The sequence below is a fragment of the Pongo pygmaeus genome, chromosome 19, assembly GCF_028885625.2.
Source record: "Pongo pygmaeus isolate AG05252 chromosome 19, NHGRI_mPonPyg2-v2.0_pri, whole genome shotgun sequence".
NCBI classification, from domain to species: domain Eukaryota; kingdom Metazoa; phylum Chordata; class Mammalia; order Primates; family Hominidae; genus Pongo; species Pongo pygmaeus.
This window is the reverse complement of record NC_072392.2, coordinates 97,077,840-97,091,463: the sequence shown is the minus strand read 5'-3', so window position 1 is coordinate 97,091,463 and position 13,624 is coordinate 97,077,840. Positions and strand designations below refer to the sequence as shown.

The following is a 13,624-nucleotide window of genomic DNA, read 5'->3' as shown; positions in this document are numbered from 1 at the left end:
ATGTTAGCAGACCTTCTTAGGGGTATTCAGTTATTACCATGGACTTTTTCAGTCTCTTAAAAAATCATGTTGTTTTTAAAAAGAGGATGGGGTGGTAGGAATTAGGTCTCTGCAGTATAATTTATACATACATGTATATGTACAAACAGGGGGCTTTAACATGAGGAAGTTTATAACTTTAGGATCTGACTGTGCCTGGCTGCTATTTCTCATTCACACTGGTGTGGTGCCAAGCGATTGGCACCACATATGCCCTTATATGTAATGGTTGCCATCACAAATTGTCTTTGTGTCATTCCTGAGTTCATAGGTTCAGACCAAAGAAAACAGGCAGGAAATGCTTAGGACTTCCTTGTATTGCCTCAGCTTAGGATCTTAGAAATACTTTAAATAGTTTAGGAAATATACCTAGAATATTCTTTAGAGAAGTTGAGTTGTAGCAATGAGTGATTGAAATGGCAGAACCACTGGCCTCAGTGGATGATATTCTTACGTAAATAAGACTTACAGAAAGAAAACTGTTTTTGAGACAGGAGTCTTGCTCTGTCACCCAGGCTGGAGTGCAGTAGCTGGGATTACAGGCCCACACCACCGTGCCTGGCTAATTTTTGTATTATTAGTAGAAACAGGGTTTTGCCATGTTGGCCAGGCTGGTCTCCACCTCCTGGCCTCAAGTGATCTGCCTGCCTTGGCCTCTTAGTGCTGGGATTACAGGCATGAGCCACCATTCCTGGCTTAAGAAAACTTACTTAAATCATTTATATGAAGGCAACTTTCACTGCATTCCTAGGATGCTTTTTGTCTATTCTGAGGGTTTGGTCGCATGTTCTTCCCCTTCTCCTGAAGGGGCTCAAGCTTCCCTGCTTCCTGTATGATCCCGGGTCTGCCCTTCAGTGAACTGGGTAATTGAACTACTGTTCCCTGTGTGCTGGGCCCCATAGCTAGCACTGGGAACTGAGAGATAGAAGCCATGGTCCTGGAGTCTGTGGAGCTCATGGTGTAATTGGTGAAGACAGTGGACCCCAGCAGCATTTGCAGTGTGGTGTGGGCAATGCTGTGATAGAGGGATATTACCTCACCCAGAGGTGGCTTCCTGGGAGAATTGACCCCTGAGGGCCTGCAAAGGCAAGTGGGTGTCCCTAGGAGAAGGGTTGCGGTGTCCCCAGCACCTGCAGGGGGAGTGCGGTGAGCCTATAGCAGGGGGCCTGGCTCTGGGCACAGGGTACAGCAACCTGGAGCGCTCTTAGGACAGAAACTGACCCCTGGGCTTCAGTCAGTCCAATTAACCAGAGTCTGCGGTGGAAGAAATTCGTGAGGAGTAGGGTGGGAGGTAGAATGAGTAACGGTTTGGATTTGGGGCTATGAGATGGGAGGAATGCAGGTCTGTGGTCTGGGCATTGGGGTGGGTGGTGATGAGCCATTCGTTGGTACCAGGATTGGTGGAAAGAGGAGGGAGGCCAGGTGTCAGGTGGCCAGGCATCGCCAGGGGAGAGATGAAGGCTCACCAGATGTCGGTCCATGAGAGAGCTTTCACTGCTCTGTAGTGAAATGTGGAGTGAGAAAAAATAAGAATGACACCAATGGTGAGCTTCTCATAAAGCAAATTATTCCATTTAATTTGCAGGTGGAGGGGCCTTTTTGTCTTTTGCTTCTGTAAATGACTTGGTGTTACTTGCATTGTGATCAGAGCGTGTTGATAATATTTTACTTCATGGAACTTCCTGATGTTTTCTCCGTGATCATAGGTGACCAGCGTTTGTGAATGTTTCCTGCATACCTGACGGTGGCTGCTGAGACTGTTAGGGTGTTGGTTTGCTCCTCTGTCCATAGATGGGTCTATTGATGATGCAGTTTTCATTTTCTATATCCGTGTGCTCCTGTCTGCTTCATCTGTTTGGAGTAGTGTGTTAAGTCCATGATGACTGGAATTCTGGTGGGTGCCTGTCTCCTTGCATCTCCTCTAGTTTTGCTCTATACAGGTGGTTGTGGTTAGATACTCGTAACTGTCATGTCTTCATTGAGGATCGTTGCTTTTAGCATTCTGAGTGTCTTCACTTGTCACGTGGAGTGGCTTTTGTTCTGAATTCTGCCATGGCCAGCGTCAGTGCTGCAGCCCCTGCTTTGCAGGGTTTCCGCCGGCCCCTTGCTGTCACTTTCTGAACCCTTTCTTAGAGACGTTCTTAAGATCTGTCTTGTTTTGTAAGCCAAAGTGACCATCTTTTAATAGGCAGGTTAAGCCCCTTCACATTTCCTGTTATGACTGAAAAGTTTGGTCTCACTTCTGTCATATTTATGTATTTTATAGTAATTATAGGTAGCATATTTACTGTGCTTATTTCTGATTTTTCTTTCTTTCTCAAATTTCTTTGGATATTAGGAAGATGTGTGTTTTTGTTTTAATGGCTACCTTTGTACATAAACCATTCTTTTTGAGACAGGGCCTTGCTCTGTCTCCCAGGCTGGAGTGCAGTGGTGCGATCTCCGCTCATGGCAGGCTCCACCTCCTGGACTCAAGCAATCCTCTCGCGCAGTAACTGGACCTGCAGGCGCACTCCAGGCTGCCTGCTGGTTTCATACACCCTTTTGAAATGCACCTGGTCCTGTTTCCTCACCCCTCACTGTCTGATTTGGCAGTCCACCGTGGTACCCTTTACTTCTAGCGCTTTTCCTCTCCTCTCTCTCTTGCCATTTTAGTGTGCATCATTTCTTTTTTTTTTGTTGGCACCTGTAAGGTGGTATCTTTTTCTTGTCCAGCCTTGGGTTATGGTTACATCTTCCCATTGCTTGTTGCCCACCCTCCAGTTGGCACCTCTGGCGCACTCCTGGCCGGGTGAAGCCCGGTCTCTCATGAGTTCCTCCAGGAGGGCAGCTGTGTGTGGCACTCTGGTTCCAGAAATGAGGCCACTCTCACTGTGTTGAGGATGTTTGGCTTGGAGTTTTGGTGGCTGTGTCCTCGGCATCATGTCTGTTTTCTGGAGCTAGTTTGCATCCCATGAGGTGTTTTGATTCTTGTTCATTGCTGCTTTGTGCTTGAAGCACTTTGCATAGACTGGGCCTGCTTTCATTTATCTTGTGGATCTGCTGGTTTTCAAGATTCGTATCCAGAGCGCCTCCTCTGTCTGCCCTGTGCGGTGCGCTTTCATGGTTGGTTTTTCCTCTGGCGGCAGAAGGGTCGATAGTCTAGGATAGTTTTGAGTTTTTTTCAGGACGCTGATGTTTCCCCTTTTGCCTCTCTTGCCCTTCACTGCCCTTCTAAGGACGCCCTCTGCTTTGGGTCATGCAAGAGGGGATTCTTTGTGGCCCTGTGGGCTCTGGTGCTTGCGGGCTTCTGGACGACAGAGGGGTTGTGGAGGTGGTCTGGATTTTGGCAGCCGCTGTCACATGCAGCTACCCACAGTTCTCAGTCCACGCAGAGATTACGTCCTTGCTAGTATTTGCAGTTGAAAGGTCACTTTTGAAGAATGGTAGGACAGTAGATGGTGGCAGTTGATTTTTCGTTTTCTAACTTTGCAGAATAAAAATTTAATGATCCTGTATTTGTCCCCCAAGTATTTCAGAGCTCCCGGAGTCTGGGAAGTGCCATGGTAAATAGTCACACAGGCCACATGAGAGGCTGAGGTGTGCATGTTCTGTGGGAGGGGGAGTGCAGCCTGCGGGTGTGGAAGGGTCTGGGTGGCTGTGAGAAATGTGGAGAGAGCCCTGGAAACAGCCCCACTTTGCGCCAGTGAGGAGTCGGGGAAGCAGCTGGGGAGACGGGGCTGGAGAGCCCGGGGAGAAGAGGGGAAGCTCGTCTGGAGGGAGTGGGTGCACCGGCGCACTGCGCAGCCTCCTAGTAAAGGGCCTGCAGATCCAGCTGGCCTCATACCTGGAGGCCTTAGGCGACTCTGAGGAAGGCAGTTCCAGAGCAGTGAGTCAGGACCAGATGCAGTGGGTTGCAAGTAGAACCAGTAGCAGAGACTGGATATGGTGTATTGTTTCAGAATCTTCCAGCGTGAGTAGCTACCATATGGATACGTAGGCGTGGGAGGCACCAGGCAGCCCCAGGGCCGGGTGAGAAGAGGCCCCACAGCTCTGATTGCCTCAGATCCCAGTTAGTGAGCGGTGCGGGGGACATGAGTGAGTGGAGGGCTCCTGACCCTGAAGCCCACATCTGACTCCGCTGTCCTCTCTGAAAAGGGTGCAGAGCCGGAGAGATTTGGTCCCGTTTGTGCCTTTGTTCCCACCCCCACCCCTCTTCTCAGATTGAGGACCAGCTGTCTGATGACCAGCAGAGAAGTGGAAGGGTGGGCCTGGTGGGCGCCCTAACTCAGGGGGTTGTTTGGCCTCCCGCCTTACTCTAGATTTGGGTACTTACTTTTTATTGAGACCAAAAAGAAAAGGCAACACTGGGTGAGGATACATGTACATTTCTCGGGGCTTTTATTTTCTGTGAAGTGGGTGGCAGTGGGCATTGTGAAGGTTTGAAATGGCTACTGTGGGGAGTGGGGCCCTGAGGAGGTCAGAGCTCTACAGAGAGACTGCCAGGCAGCGTGGGCTGAGGATGGAAGTTAAGGGTCTGTGGTGACTCGGGTGGAGGGTGGAGTTTCCCAGCCTCACGCTGAGCTTGTGACTGGCGGGCATGGGGCTGCTGGAATGGGGCCATCCCTCGTGTCATCATGCTGAGCCCTTCCCTTAAAGGCTGTGGTCTCCTTTACAGGTTGGATCGTCAAACGCAGGCTACTACCTTGGTCCATCAAATTTTTGGAGGGTATCTCAGATCACGTGGTAAGTGGAGACGTTTGCTCTACTGCTTCTTGCCAGGATTAGAACATGAACCCAGAAAACCCTAAGAGTTGGAACTCAGGCTGGGGCTCTTTCTTCGCTGTGCAGACCTGGGTCAGTCTCTGAGGTCTTGAGCCATGGTTTCCTCTGAGACTCTTGGCTCCCCTGGCCACTGGAGCGGTGGTTAGAATATTCCCATGAGGGCTGGGTGTGGTGGCTCATGCCTGTAATCCCAGCACTTTGGGAGGCTGAGGCAGGAGTTCGAGGCCAGCCTGGCCAACCATGGCCAACACGGTGAAACCCCGTCTCTACTAAAAATACAAAAATTAGCCGGGCGCAGTGGCACATGCCTGCAATCCCAGCTACTTGGGAGGCTGAGTCAGGAGAGTTGCTTGAACCCAAGAGGTGGAGGTTGCAGTGAGCCAAGATCCCACCACTGCACTCCAGCCTGGGTGACAGAGCAAGACTCTATCTCAAGAAAAAAAAAAAAAAATATATATATATATATATATATATATATATATACACATGTATACACATATATATACACACACATATATATATACACACATATATATATACATACACATATATATATACACATATATATATATTCTCATGAGGAAGTGCCATGTACGCGTGCAGGGAGGAGGCAGATCTTCCCTCTGCTCTCCCTCAGCAGGAGAGTACCGCACATGGTGATCACCAGTCCAGGCAGGGAGGGCCCTGTGAGTGCAAAGACATTGACATCCATCTTTGTGAACTTCAGTGGTGATAGAGAGCTCTCTGGACACCAGGATGCCTCAGGGGCTAGTGGGAATCTCATCTTTGGCCAAAGCCCTGCTGAGAGTCTACCTCCCTGCCGGGTCTGGGTCTTGGGAGCTGGGAGTGCCTCTGCCAGGCCACACCTGCTCCACTGCCTCTGTTCTGTTGCAGTGAAGTGCTCCATGTGCAAGAGCGTCTCGGACACCTATGACCCCTACTTGGACGTCGCGCTGGAGATCCGGGTACAGATCTGTCCTGCCCTTCACTTTTGCAGTAGGAGAACGAGGCCAGAGGGTGAAACAGAACCAGCAGAACAGTAAAGGCATCAGATCAAAATAGATATGGAGAAAACTCCTTTGCTCCCTTCCGCCTTGCAGTACAGACCATTGTCTTTACCTGTTGCTTTCTAGAGTTTTTCCTATGCATATCCTTTTATTTAAAGAAAAAAATGGTAAAATTGGGTTTTGTGTCCTGAAGTATGAACAGGAACAATGCTGTCCCCAGGGCTTGAGGAGAGTCTGTTGTGTGCTGTGGGCAGCGTGCAGCCTTTGGAGCTTGGTGGCTCTGTGGGCCTCACCTGGGAGAGCAGCCTTGGCTTTATATGCACACCCTGCTCCAGCTACAGTGTGTGGGAGGGCAGCCTGCCTTTGCTGGGCCAACCCAAGCTCCAGAGCAGGTCCAGCTACAAGATCATCCTGATAAAAGTGACTGATTCATGGCAGACCTGCAGCTGTCATTTCTTTGCTTTGCTTTTTTTTATAGGGGCTTGAGGGACAGGGTCTTGCTCTGTGGCCCAGGCAGGAGTGCAGTGGCGCAATCACAGCTCACTGTAGTCTTGACCTCTAGGCTTAAGTGATCCTCCCACACAGCTGGTACTACAGGCATGCACCACCACGCCTGGCTAATTTTTAAAATTTCTATGTAGAGATGGGGGTCTTGCTATGTTGTCCAGGCTGGTCTCAAACTCCTGGCCTCAAGTGATCCTCCTGCCCTGGCCTCCCAAGGTGCTGGGATTATAGGTGTGAGCTGCTGTTCCTGGCTGCTTTCATTTCTTGTCACTGGAGGTGTCCCAGTCTGGCGGCTAGTGGGCAAATTTTTATGCGAGTCAAGTTTTGTGATTTGCTGCCTCAGCCTAAAAAAGACCTTAAATTTGGCATTTCTTGAATCAGCCCTTTTCTTCTGCTGTGTATTTTACTCCCTGTTTTTGTCCTCCTCAGCAAGCTGCGAATATTGTGCGTGCTCTGGAACTTTTTGTGAAAGCAGATGTCCTGAGTGGAGAGAATGCCTACATGTGTGCTAAGTAAGTTTCACGTTGCTTGTGGCAGAAGACTGACACCAGATGGGAAATAAGTCACCTCACCTGACAGTGTTGTGCCCACCCACTCTTCCTTAGCGGTGACCGCTGCTGGTATTTCTTGAGGAACCTATGTGTGTCCTAAAAACACAAACTTCTAAATAGCATGAATAAAGTGATAGCTATGATTTTTATAGCTACAGTTTACACCGTACCTGTTCTAAAGATGCTACATGTATTATGCAGTAGGGGCTGTGGTTTCCCGTTGCCAGGGATGGTGAAACTGAGGCACAGAGAAGTGAAGTGACCAGCCATGGGGCCACACCGAGAGGATGTGGCAGAGCATGAGCTCACATCAGTTCACACTGGCTGACACTGGGTGGCTGCCCCAGGGACTGTGCCCAACCAGCTGCTCTCTTGCCTCTTAAGGAGTGTTTCTTTGGCTTTCATTTTTTACTTAACTGGTTTTGGACATTTTTCCATTTCTGCAGATAGAACTCTTACTTTGTCATTTGTTGCATTTTTAATAGTGACAGGGTTTCACCTTGTTGGCCAGGCTGGTCTCGAGCTCCTGAACTCAGGTGATCTGCCTGCTTTGCCTCCCAAAGTGCTGGGATCACGCTACTACAGCTGGCTGAATATCTTTGTATCTAGGTCGTTGTAAAGCTGTAGGCACTAAAGAATATATTCTTAATTCTGCTTTACTCTTTTTTAAGTCTGTTTCCTGCAGCTCTCCAAGCTGCGTGCCTCTGCCTCTGTTTTCTCTCCCTGCGTTTGTGCATCTTCTGGCTTTGCTTACGTTGACTTCCTGCCTGCCGGTTTCATCACTCAGCCACATCTGCTTTAATTTGCTCTTTCCTGTGTTGCCCCAAAGCAACTTTTTCCTGTATTTTATTTAGTTTCCTGGTGGGTACAGTACTTTTATTTTTTTAGTTTAGAATATTCCAACTTTCTGTAGTCTTATTTCCCTGTGATAGCTTTCCTTTACTTAAGGCATGCTTAATGTGATTTTTAGAGGAGCAAAAGGTCTAAATCTCATTGATGAAGATTCCACTATTACAGAGCAGTTGTTGCTGTTATTAACTTAGCGTTAAGACAACATTTTTCAGAGCATGAATCAATCATTAATTAATCTTTCTCATCACCTTCTTCATAGATGCAAGAAGAAGGTTCCAGCCAGCAAGCGCTTCACCATCCACAGAACATCCAATGTCTTAACCCTTTCCCTCAAGCGCTTTGCCAACTTCAGCGGAGGGAAGATCACCAAGGTGAGCGCTGGTGACACCATCCCAGGCAGCTCCGTGGGCCACGGTCGGCATCAGAATAACACGAAGAAAGTGATAGCCATGAGTTTGATAGCTGCTGTTTACACAGTACCTGTCCCTGTTCTAAAGGTTCTACACATATTGTGAAGTAGGGACTGTAGTTTTGCCATTGTCCAGGACGGGAAAACAGTCACAGAGAGGTGAAGCGACCTGGGACGCTTTTTAAAAATAGACATTTCTGGGTTTATCCCAGTGCTAGTGAATTTGAATCTCTGGAGGACGGAGTCCAGGAATCTGCATTTTTGCAAAATCCCTGAATGCTTGTTATACACAGTCTTATACACAGTCAAGTTCCAGGGCCACTGTCTTACTGGATTTACCGCAGCTTCTGGTTGTGCTTGGGCTGGTCCTGGCAGGCACGCTCAGAGTTCTCCAGATGAGTGTAATGAGCACTGGGCGGTGGGACTCGCATTGTCCATGTCCTGTTGATGTCTAGAACAGGTGCCATTGCATACTCTGGCTTTTTATGGAATATGGAGTTAAAAAAGCTACTTTTGACACGATGGTATTTTTTTAAATTTAATTTTATTTTAAGACAGGGTCTCACTCTGTCACCTGGGCTGGAGTGCAGTGGCGTAATCACAGCTCACTGCAGTCTTGACCTCCCAAGCTCAAGCGATCCCCCTGCCTTAGCCTCCTGAGTAGCTAGGACTGTGGGCACATGCCACCATGCCTGGTTAATTTTTTTTAAAAGTTTTTTGTAGAAACAGGATCTTGCTGTGTCGCCCAGGCTGGTCTCAAACTCCTGGGCTCAAGTGACCTGCCTGTCTTGACCTCTCACAGTGCTGGGATTACAGGTGTAAGCCACCATACCCGGCCTATAGTGGCATTTTCGTAGAAGATGTGTTTCTTTTTTCTTTTTTCTTTTTTTTTTTTGAGACAGAGTCTTGCTCTGATGCCCAGGCTGGATTGCAGTGGCGCTGCCTCCGCCTTCTGGGTTCAAGTTATTGTCCTGCCTCAGCCTCCAGAGTAGTTTGGTATTAAGGCGTCCGCCACCACACCTGGCTAATTTTTGTATTTTTAGTAGAGACGGGGTTTTGCCATGTTGGCCAGGCTGGTCTCGAACTCCTGAGCTCAGGTGATCCGCCTGCCTCAGCCTCCTAAAGTGCTGGGATAACAGGCATGAGCCACCACGCCCAGTAGATGTCTGTATTTCATAAAAATCTAGAGTTCTGTTCTGAGAGCCTGGTTATGTGGTTTGGAACGACACCCTTGGCTGAGCCTCCGTTTCCTCACTGGTAGTGGTAGGGGGCTTGCTTAGGTCAGCATTTCCCAAATGTGTTTGCAGATTCTTTATGTTGTAGACTCGGGTGTCATGTAACCACAAGGGCACATTTTAAGAAATGTGTCACCAGGCAATTTCCGTCACTGTGTGAACATCATAGAGTGCATTTACACAGACGTAGATGACGGAGCTGGCTGTATGGTATAGCCCATTGCTCCTAGGCCACAAACCTACACAGCCTGTTCCTGTCCTGAATACTGTAGGCAGTTGCAACACAATGGGAAGTATTTGTGTATCTAAACATAGATACAGTACAGTGAAGATGCAGTATTATAATCTTATGGGATCACTGTTGTATATGTGGTCTGTCATTGACCGAAACATGGTTATGTGGCACATGAGATGGTATGTGACGTTTAAGAACAGACAAAATTAATAGTGACAGAAATCAGAACAGTGGATATTTGAGATGGGGGCAATGAGTGGGATGTGGGAATTTTCTAGTTGATGTTCTGCATGTCCATCAGTATATACTTGTCAAAACTCTTTGATCTATATACTGAAGATCTATGCATTTCAACACATCCTGCAACCCTGCAACTCAGTTTAAAAAAATGATTTAGGCTGGGCACAATGGCTCACACCTCTAATCTCAGCACTTAGGGAGGCTGAGGTGGGAGGATTGCTTGAGACTGGGAGTTTCAGACCAGCTTGGGCAACATAGTGAGACCCTGTCTCTACAAAAAAATTTTAGGTTTTTTTTTTTTTTTTTTTTTTGAGAGGAGTCTCACTCTGTCACCCAGGCTAGAGTGCAGTGGCACCATCTCAGCTCACTGCAATATCTGCCTCCCAAGTTCAAGTGATTCTCCTGCCTCAGCCTCGCAAGTAGCTGGGACAACAAGTGTGTGCCACCACGCCTGGCTAAATTTTGTATTTTTAGTAGAGACGGGGTTCCACCATGTTGGCTAGGCTGGTCTTGAACTCCTGACCTCAAGTGATCCACCCACCTCGGCCTCCCAAAGTGTTGGGATGATAGGTGTGAGCCATCACACCCGGCCTAAAAAATATTTATTAATTGGCCAGTCATGGTGGCATGTGCCTATAGTCCCAGCTACTTGGGAGGTAGAGAGAGGAGGATTGCTTGAGTCCAGGAGTTTGAAGTTACAGTGAGCTATGATTGTGCCACTGCACTCTAGCCTGGGCGACAGAGCGAGACTGTGTTTCTAAAAACAAAAAAAAATTATGTATATATTTTTCGGAGTTCCTAAACACATGTCTGTATATGACCCAGAATAATGGCAATCCTGTCATGTGGGCTCTGTGCTGTCCTGGTGCACTCAGCCTACAGCTGCCATGCCGGGCGCTATTACAGCTAAGAATATATGTGTGTGCGTGTATGTATATATGTGTGTGCGTGTATGTATGCATGTGTGTATATATGTGTGCGTGTATGTATATGTGTGTATGCACGTGTGTGCATGTAGTGTGCATGCATGTATACACACATGTGTATGTGTGCATATGTGTGCGCATGTGTGTGTGTATGTATGTATATGTGTGCATGTATTTTATGTGTGCATGTATGTATATATGTGTGTGCATGTATTTTTTTCTATGAGAAATTGGTCAGTTTTGGGAACACATTTTAGCATGACCTTTCTTCTGATCCAATTGATTAAAAGTCTTACTTGCTGTAGCAGTTGGCTGTATTAATTCAGCACTTTTATTTCTGAAGATCTAAAACCCAGCATTCTCTCCCTTTTCTCCCACCAACAATGTTCCTGTAAAGTGGAGGGAAAGAAAATGAGTGACTCTTCTCATTTTATCGTTACGAACCACGTGGTGAGAGAACTAACGTAGATGCTTGACAAAGACAAGAACAGATCCTACATTGCTTGATGGGACAATAAAGTTTCCCATAGGCTGGCTGGAGAAGACTCACTTCTCAGCGTCTTGGTGTTTTTTGTTTGTTTGTTTGTTTGTTTTGAGATGGAGTCTCGCTCTGTTGCCAGGCTGGAGTGCAGTGGTACGATCTCAGCTCACTGTAACCTCCACCTCCCAGTTTCAAGCGATTCTTCTGCCTCAGCCTCCCGAGTAGCTGGAACTACAGGCACGTGCCACCACACCTGGCTAATTTTTGTAATTTTAGTAGAGACAAGGTTTCGCCATGTTGGCCACGATGCTCTCAATCTCTTGACCTTGTGATCTACCCGCCTGAGCCTCCCAAAGTGCTGGGATTACAGGCGTGAGCCGCCGCGCCTGGCCCGCATCTTGGTTTTTAATCATTGCCTGGGGGAACGCCTGCACAGTGTTGCTGCACACCCAGTCGTCCCAAATTGTCTTTCTTTTTTGTGGCGGGGCAGTTTTGAGACAGTCTCACTCTGTCACCCAGGCTGAGTGCAGTGGCTCGATCTCGGCTCACTGCAACCTCCACCTCGCGAGTTCAAGTGATTCTCATTCCTCAGCCTCCTGAGTAGCCGGGATTACAGGCAGTGCACCACCATGCCCAGCTAATTTTTTCTATTTTTATTAGAAGTGGGGTTTCGCTATATTGGACAGGCTGGTCTCGAACTCCTCAAGTGATCCCCCTGCCTCAGCCTCCCAAAGTGCTGGGATTACAGGCATGAGCCACTGCGCCCGGCCCCCAGATTGTTAAAGACCAGCCAAGTTGGGCATTTTGTGTGGTTGTGGATGGAAAGGGCAAATTGATCTTTACTCTCAAAGTGAATTTTATTTGCCTTTTTCTTGATTTTTCAAACAGGATGTAGGCTATCCGGAATTCCTCAACATACGTCCGTATATGTCCCAGAATAATGGTGATCCTGTCATGTATGGACTCTATGCTGTCCTGGTGCACTCGGGCTACAGCTGCCATGCCGGGCACTATTACTGCTACGTGAAGGTGAGAGGCTTGTGTCAGTGCAGCTGCCTCCTGGGGCAGGTTTCAGCACCCATGCACATCCAGATGCAGCCTCTGTAGAGCACTTACTTTGTGAAAAGTGTGATGTTTTGTAGTTGTATTAAAGTCCTCATTGTTGCCTCTCTGCGTGGACTGAAAAGATGCCTTTACAGAAGTGTTGCACCAGAACCTAGTGACTTGCAGTGAGACACGGAAGAGGCAGCCGCTTCTGGTGCCATCCTTAGAACCCTGGCAAAATCGGCCATAGTGATGACACTGCCTGAATGTCCTTTAGAGGGGACAGTTCCTATCTTTTGGGGCACTAGGAAGGAACTGGGACTCAGAGCACACTTTGGGGTCACATTCCGAATTATGAAAACATTGCACATTTTAATAGAAGTTATTACCTGTTGATTATTAATAGTGTTTGGAAATGTAGCAACTAACAGATTTTTTATTCCCTTTTTAAAAAGTGAAGATAATGGGATGCTTGTTGATTGTTTTGTTTTCTGCAACATCCTTGGCTGCTTCAGGCAAGCAATGGACAGTGGTACCAGATGAATGATTCCTTGGTCCATTCCAGCAACGTCAAGGTGGTTCTGAACCAGCAGGCCTACGTGCTGTTCTATCTGCGGTAATAAACTCACGCCCTCCCCAGATGAGCTCACTGCCTCTGCTCTTTTCTTATACCGATGGGCCTCCCTAACCTTTTTTTGTTTGAAGGTAATTGGGAATTCCACTGGAGGGGTTCATCATGTGTCATGGAGACCATCCACAGGAAAGGACACTTTTTAGTAAAGCCAGAGCCTTGGGAAGGTCAGGACAGGATTCCATCTGCCCTCATGTTGATGCTGTTTTGAATGTAAATGGGAAAGTCACCATTTATAGTATTGTCCCAAATTAGAGGTACTGCTCCCTGGATGGTAGCCAGCCAGTGCCCCTTCCCATGTGGGGAAGCTGCCCCTGTAGGGATATGCTGGGAAGGACGTGTTTGTGGGGGCGTTGCCGCAGAGCTTCTCTGGAGGGGCCTTCTCCCAGAGCTGGCTGTCACTGACCTGGAGGCTGGAGACCGTGGCAGCTGAGGCATTTTCACTGCTTTGTACATCTCTGCTGAGTGTGGCTGATGTGTCTGAGGGGTCTCTCTTGCTTTCTGGTGCATCGAACTCTGATCTTGGAGGAATTCTGACTCTAATTTGCCCTTGCTCTGCTTATATTCAGCAGATACCTGGGGCTGATCTCTCAGCCTCACTGTGGTTGAAAGGCAAAGGGAGATTCCAGAGAAGTGGTTAGGACTGGCAGGGTTTCCCCAGGCCGTGTTTCTGCCTTTGCCCCGCCTTAACTTATTCTGATTCTCT

General features: G+C 47.9%; 1 protein-coding gene across 6 annotated transcripts in view; it reads left to right on the top strand.

The window, feature by feature from the left end:
* Nucleotides 1–13,624, top strand: part of USP36 (ubiquitin specific peptidase 36) — a 44,730-nt gene that overhangs the window by 13,849 nt on the left and 17,257 nt on the right. For all 6 annotated transcript variants that reach the window (XM_063656569.1, XM_054456702.2, XM_063656565.1 and 3 more), the window contains exons 7-12: nucleotides 4,697–4,764; nucleotides 5,698–5,768; nucleotides 6,744–6,826; nucleotides 7,977–8,088; nucleotides 12,132–12,272; nucleotides 12,803–12,903. In XM_063656569.1, the coding sequence (XP_063512639.1) occupies nucleotides 4,697–4,764; nucleotides 5,698–5,768; nucleotides 6,744–6,826; nucleotides 7,977–8,088; nucleotides 12,132–12,272; nucleotides 12,803–12,903 (576 nt within the window). The remainder of the gene's footprint in view (nucleotides 1–4,696; nucleotides 4,765–5,697; nucleotides 5,769–6,743; nucleotides 6,827–7,976; nucleotides 8,089–12,131; nucleotides 12,273–12,802; nucleotides 12,904–13,624) is intronic.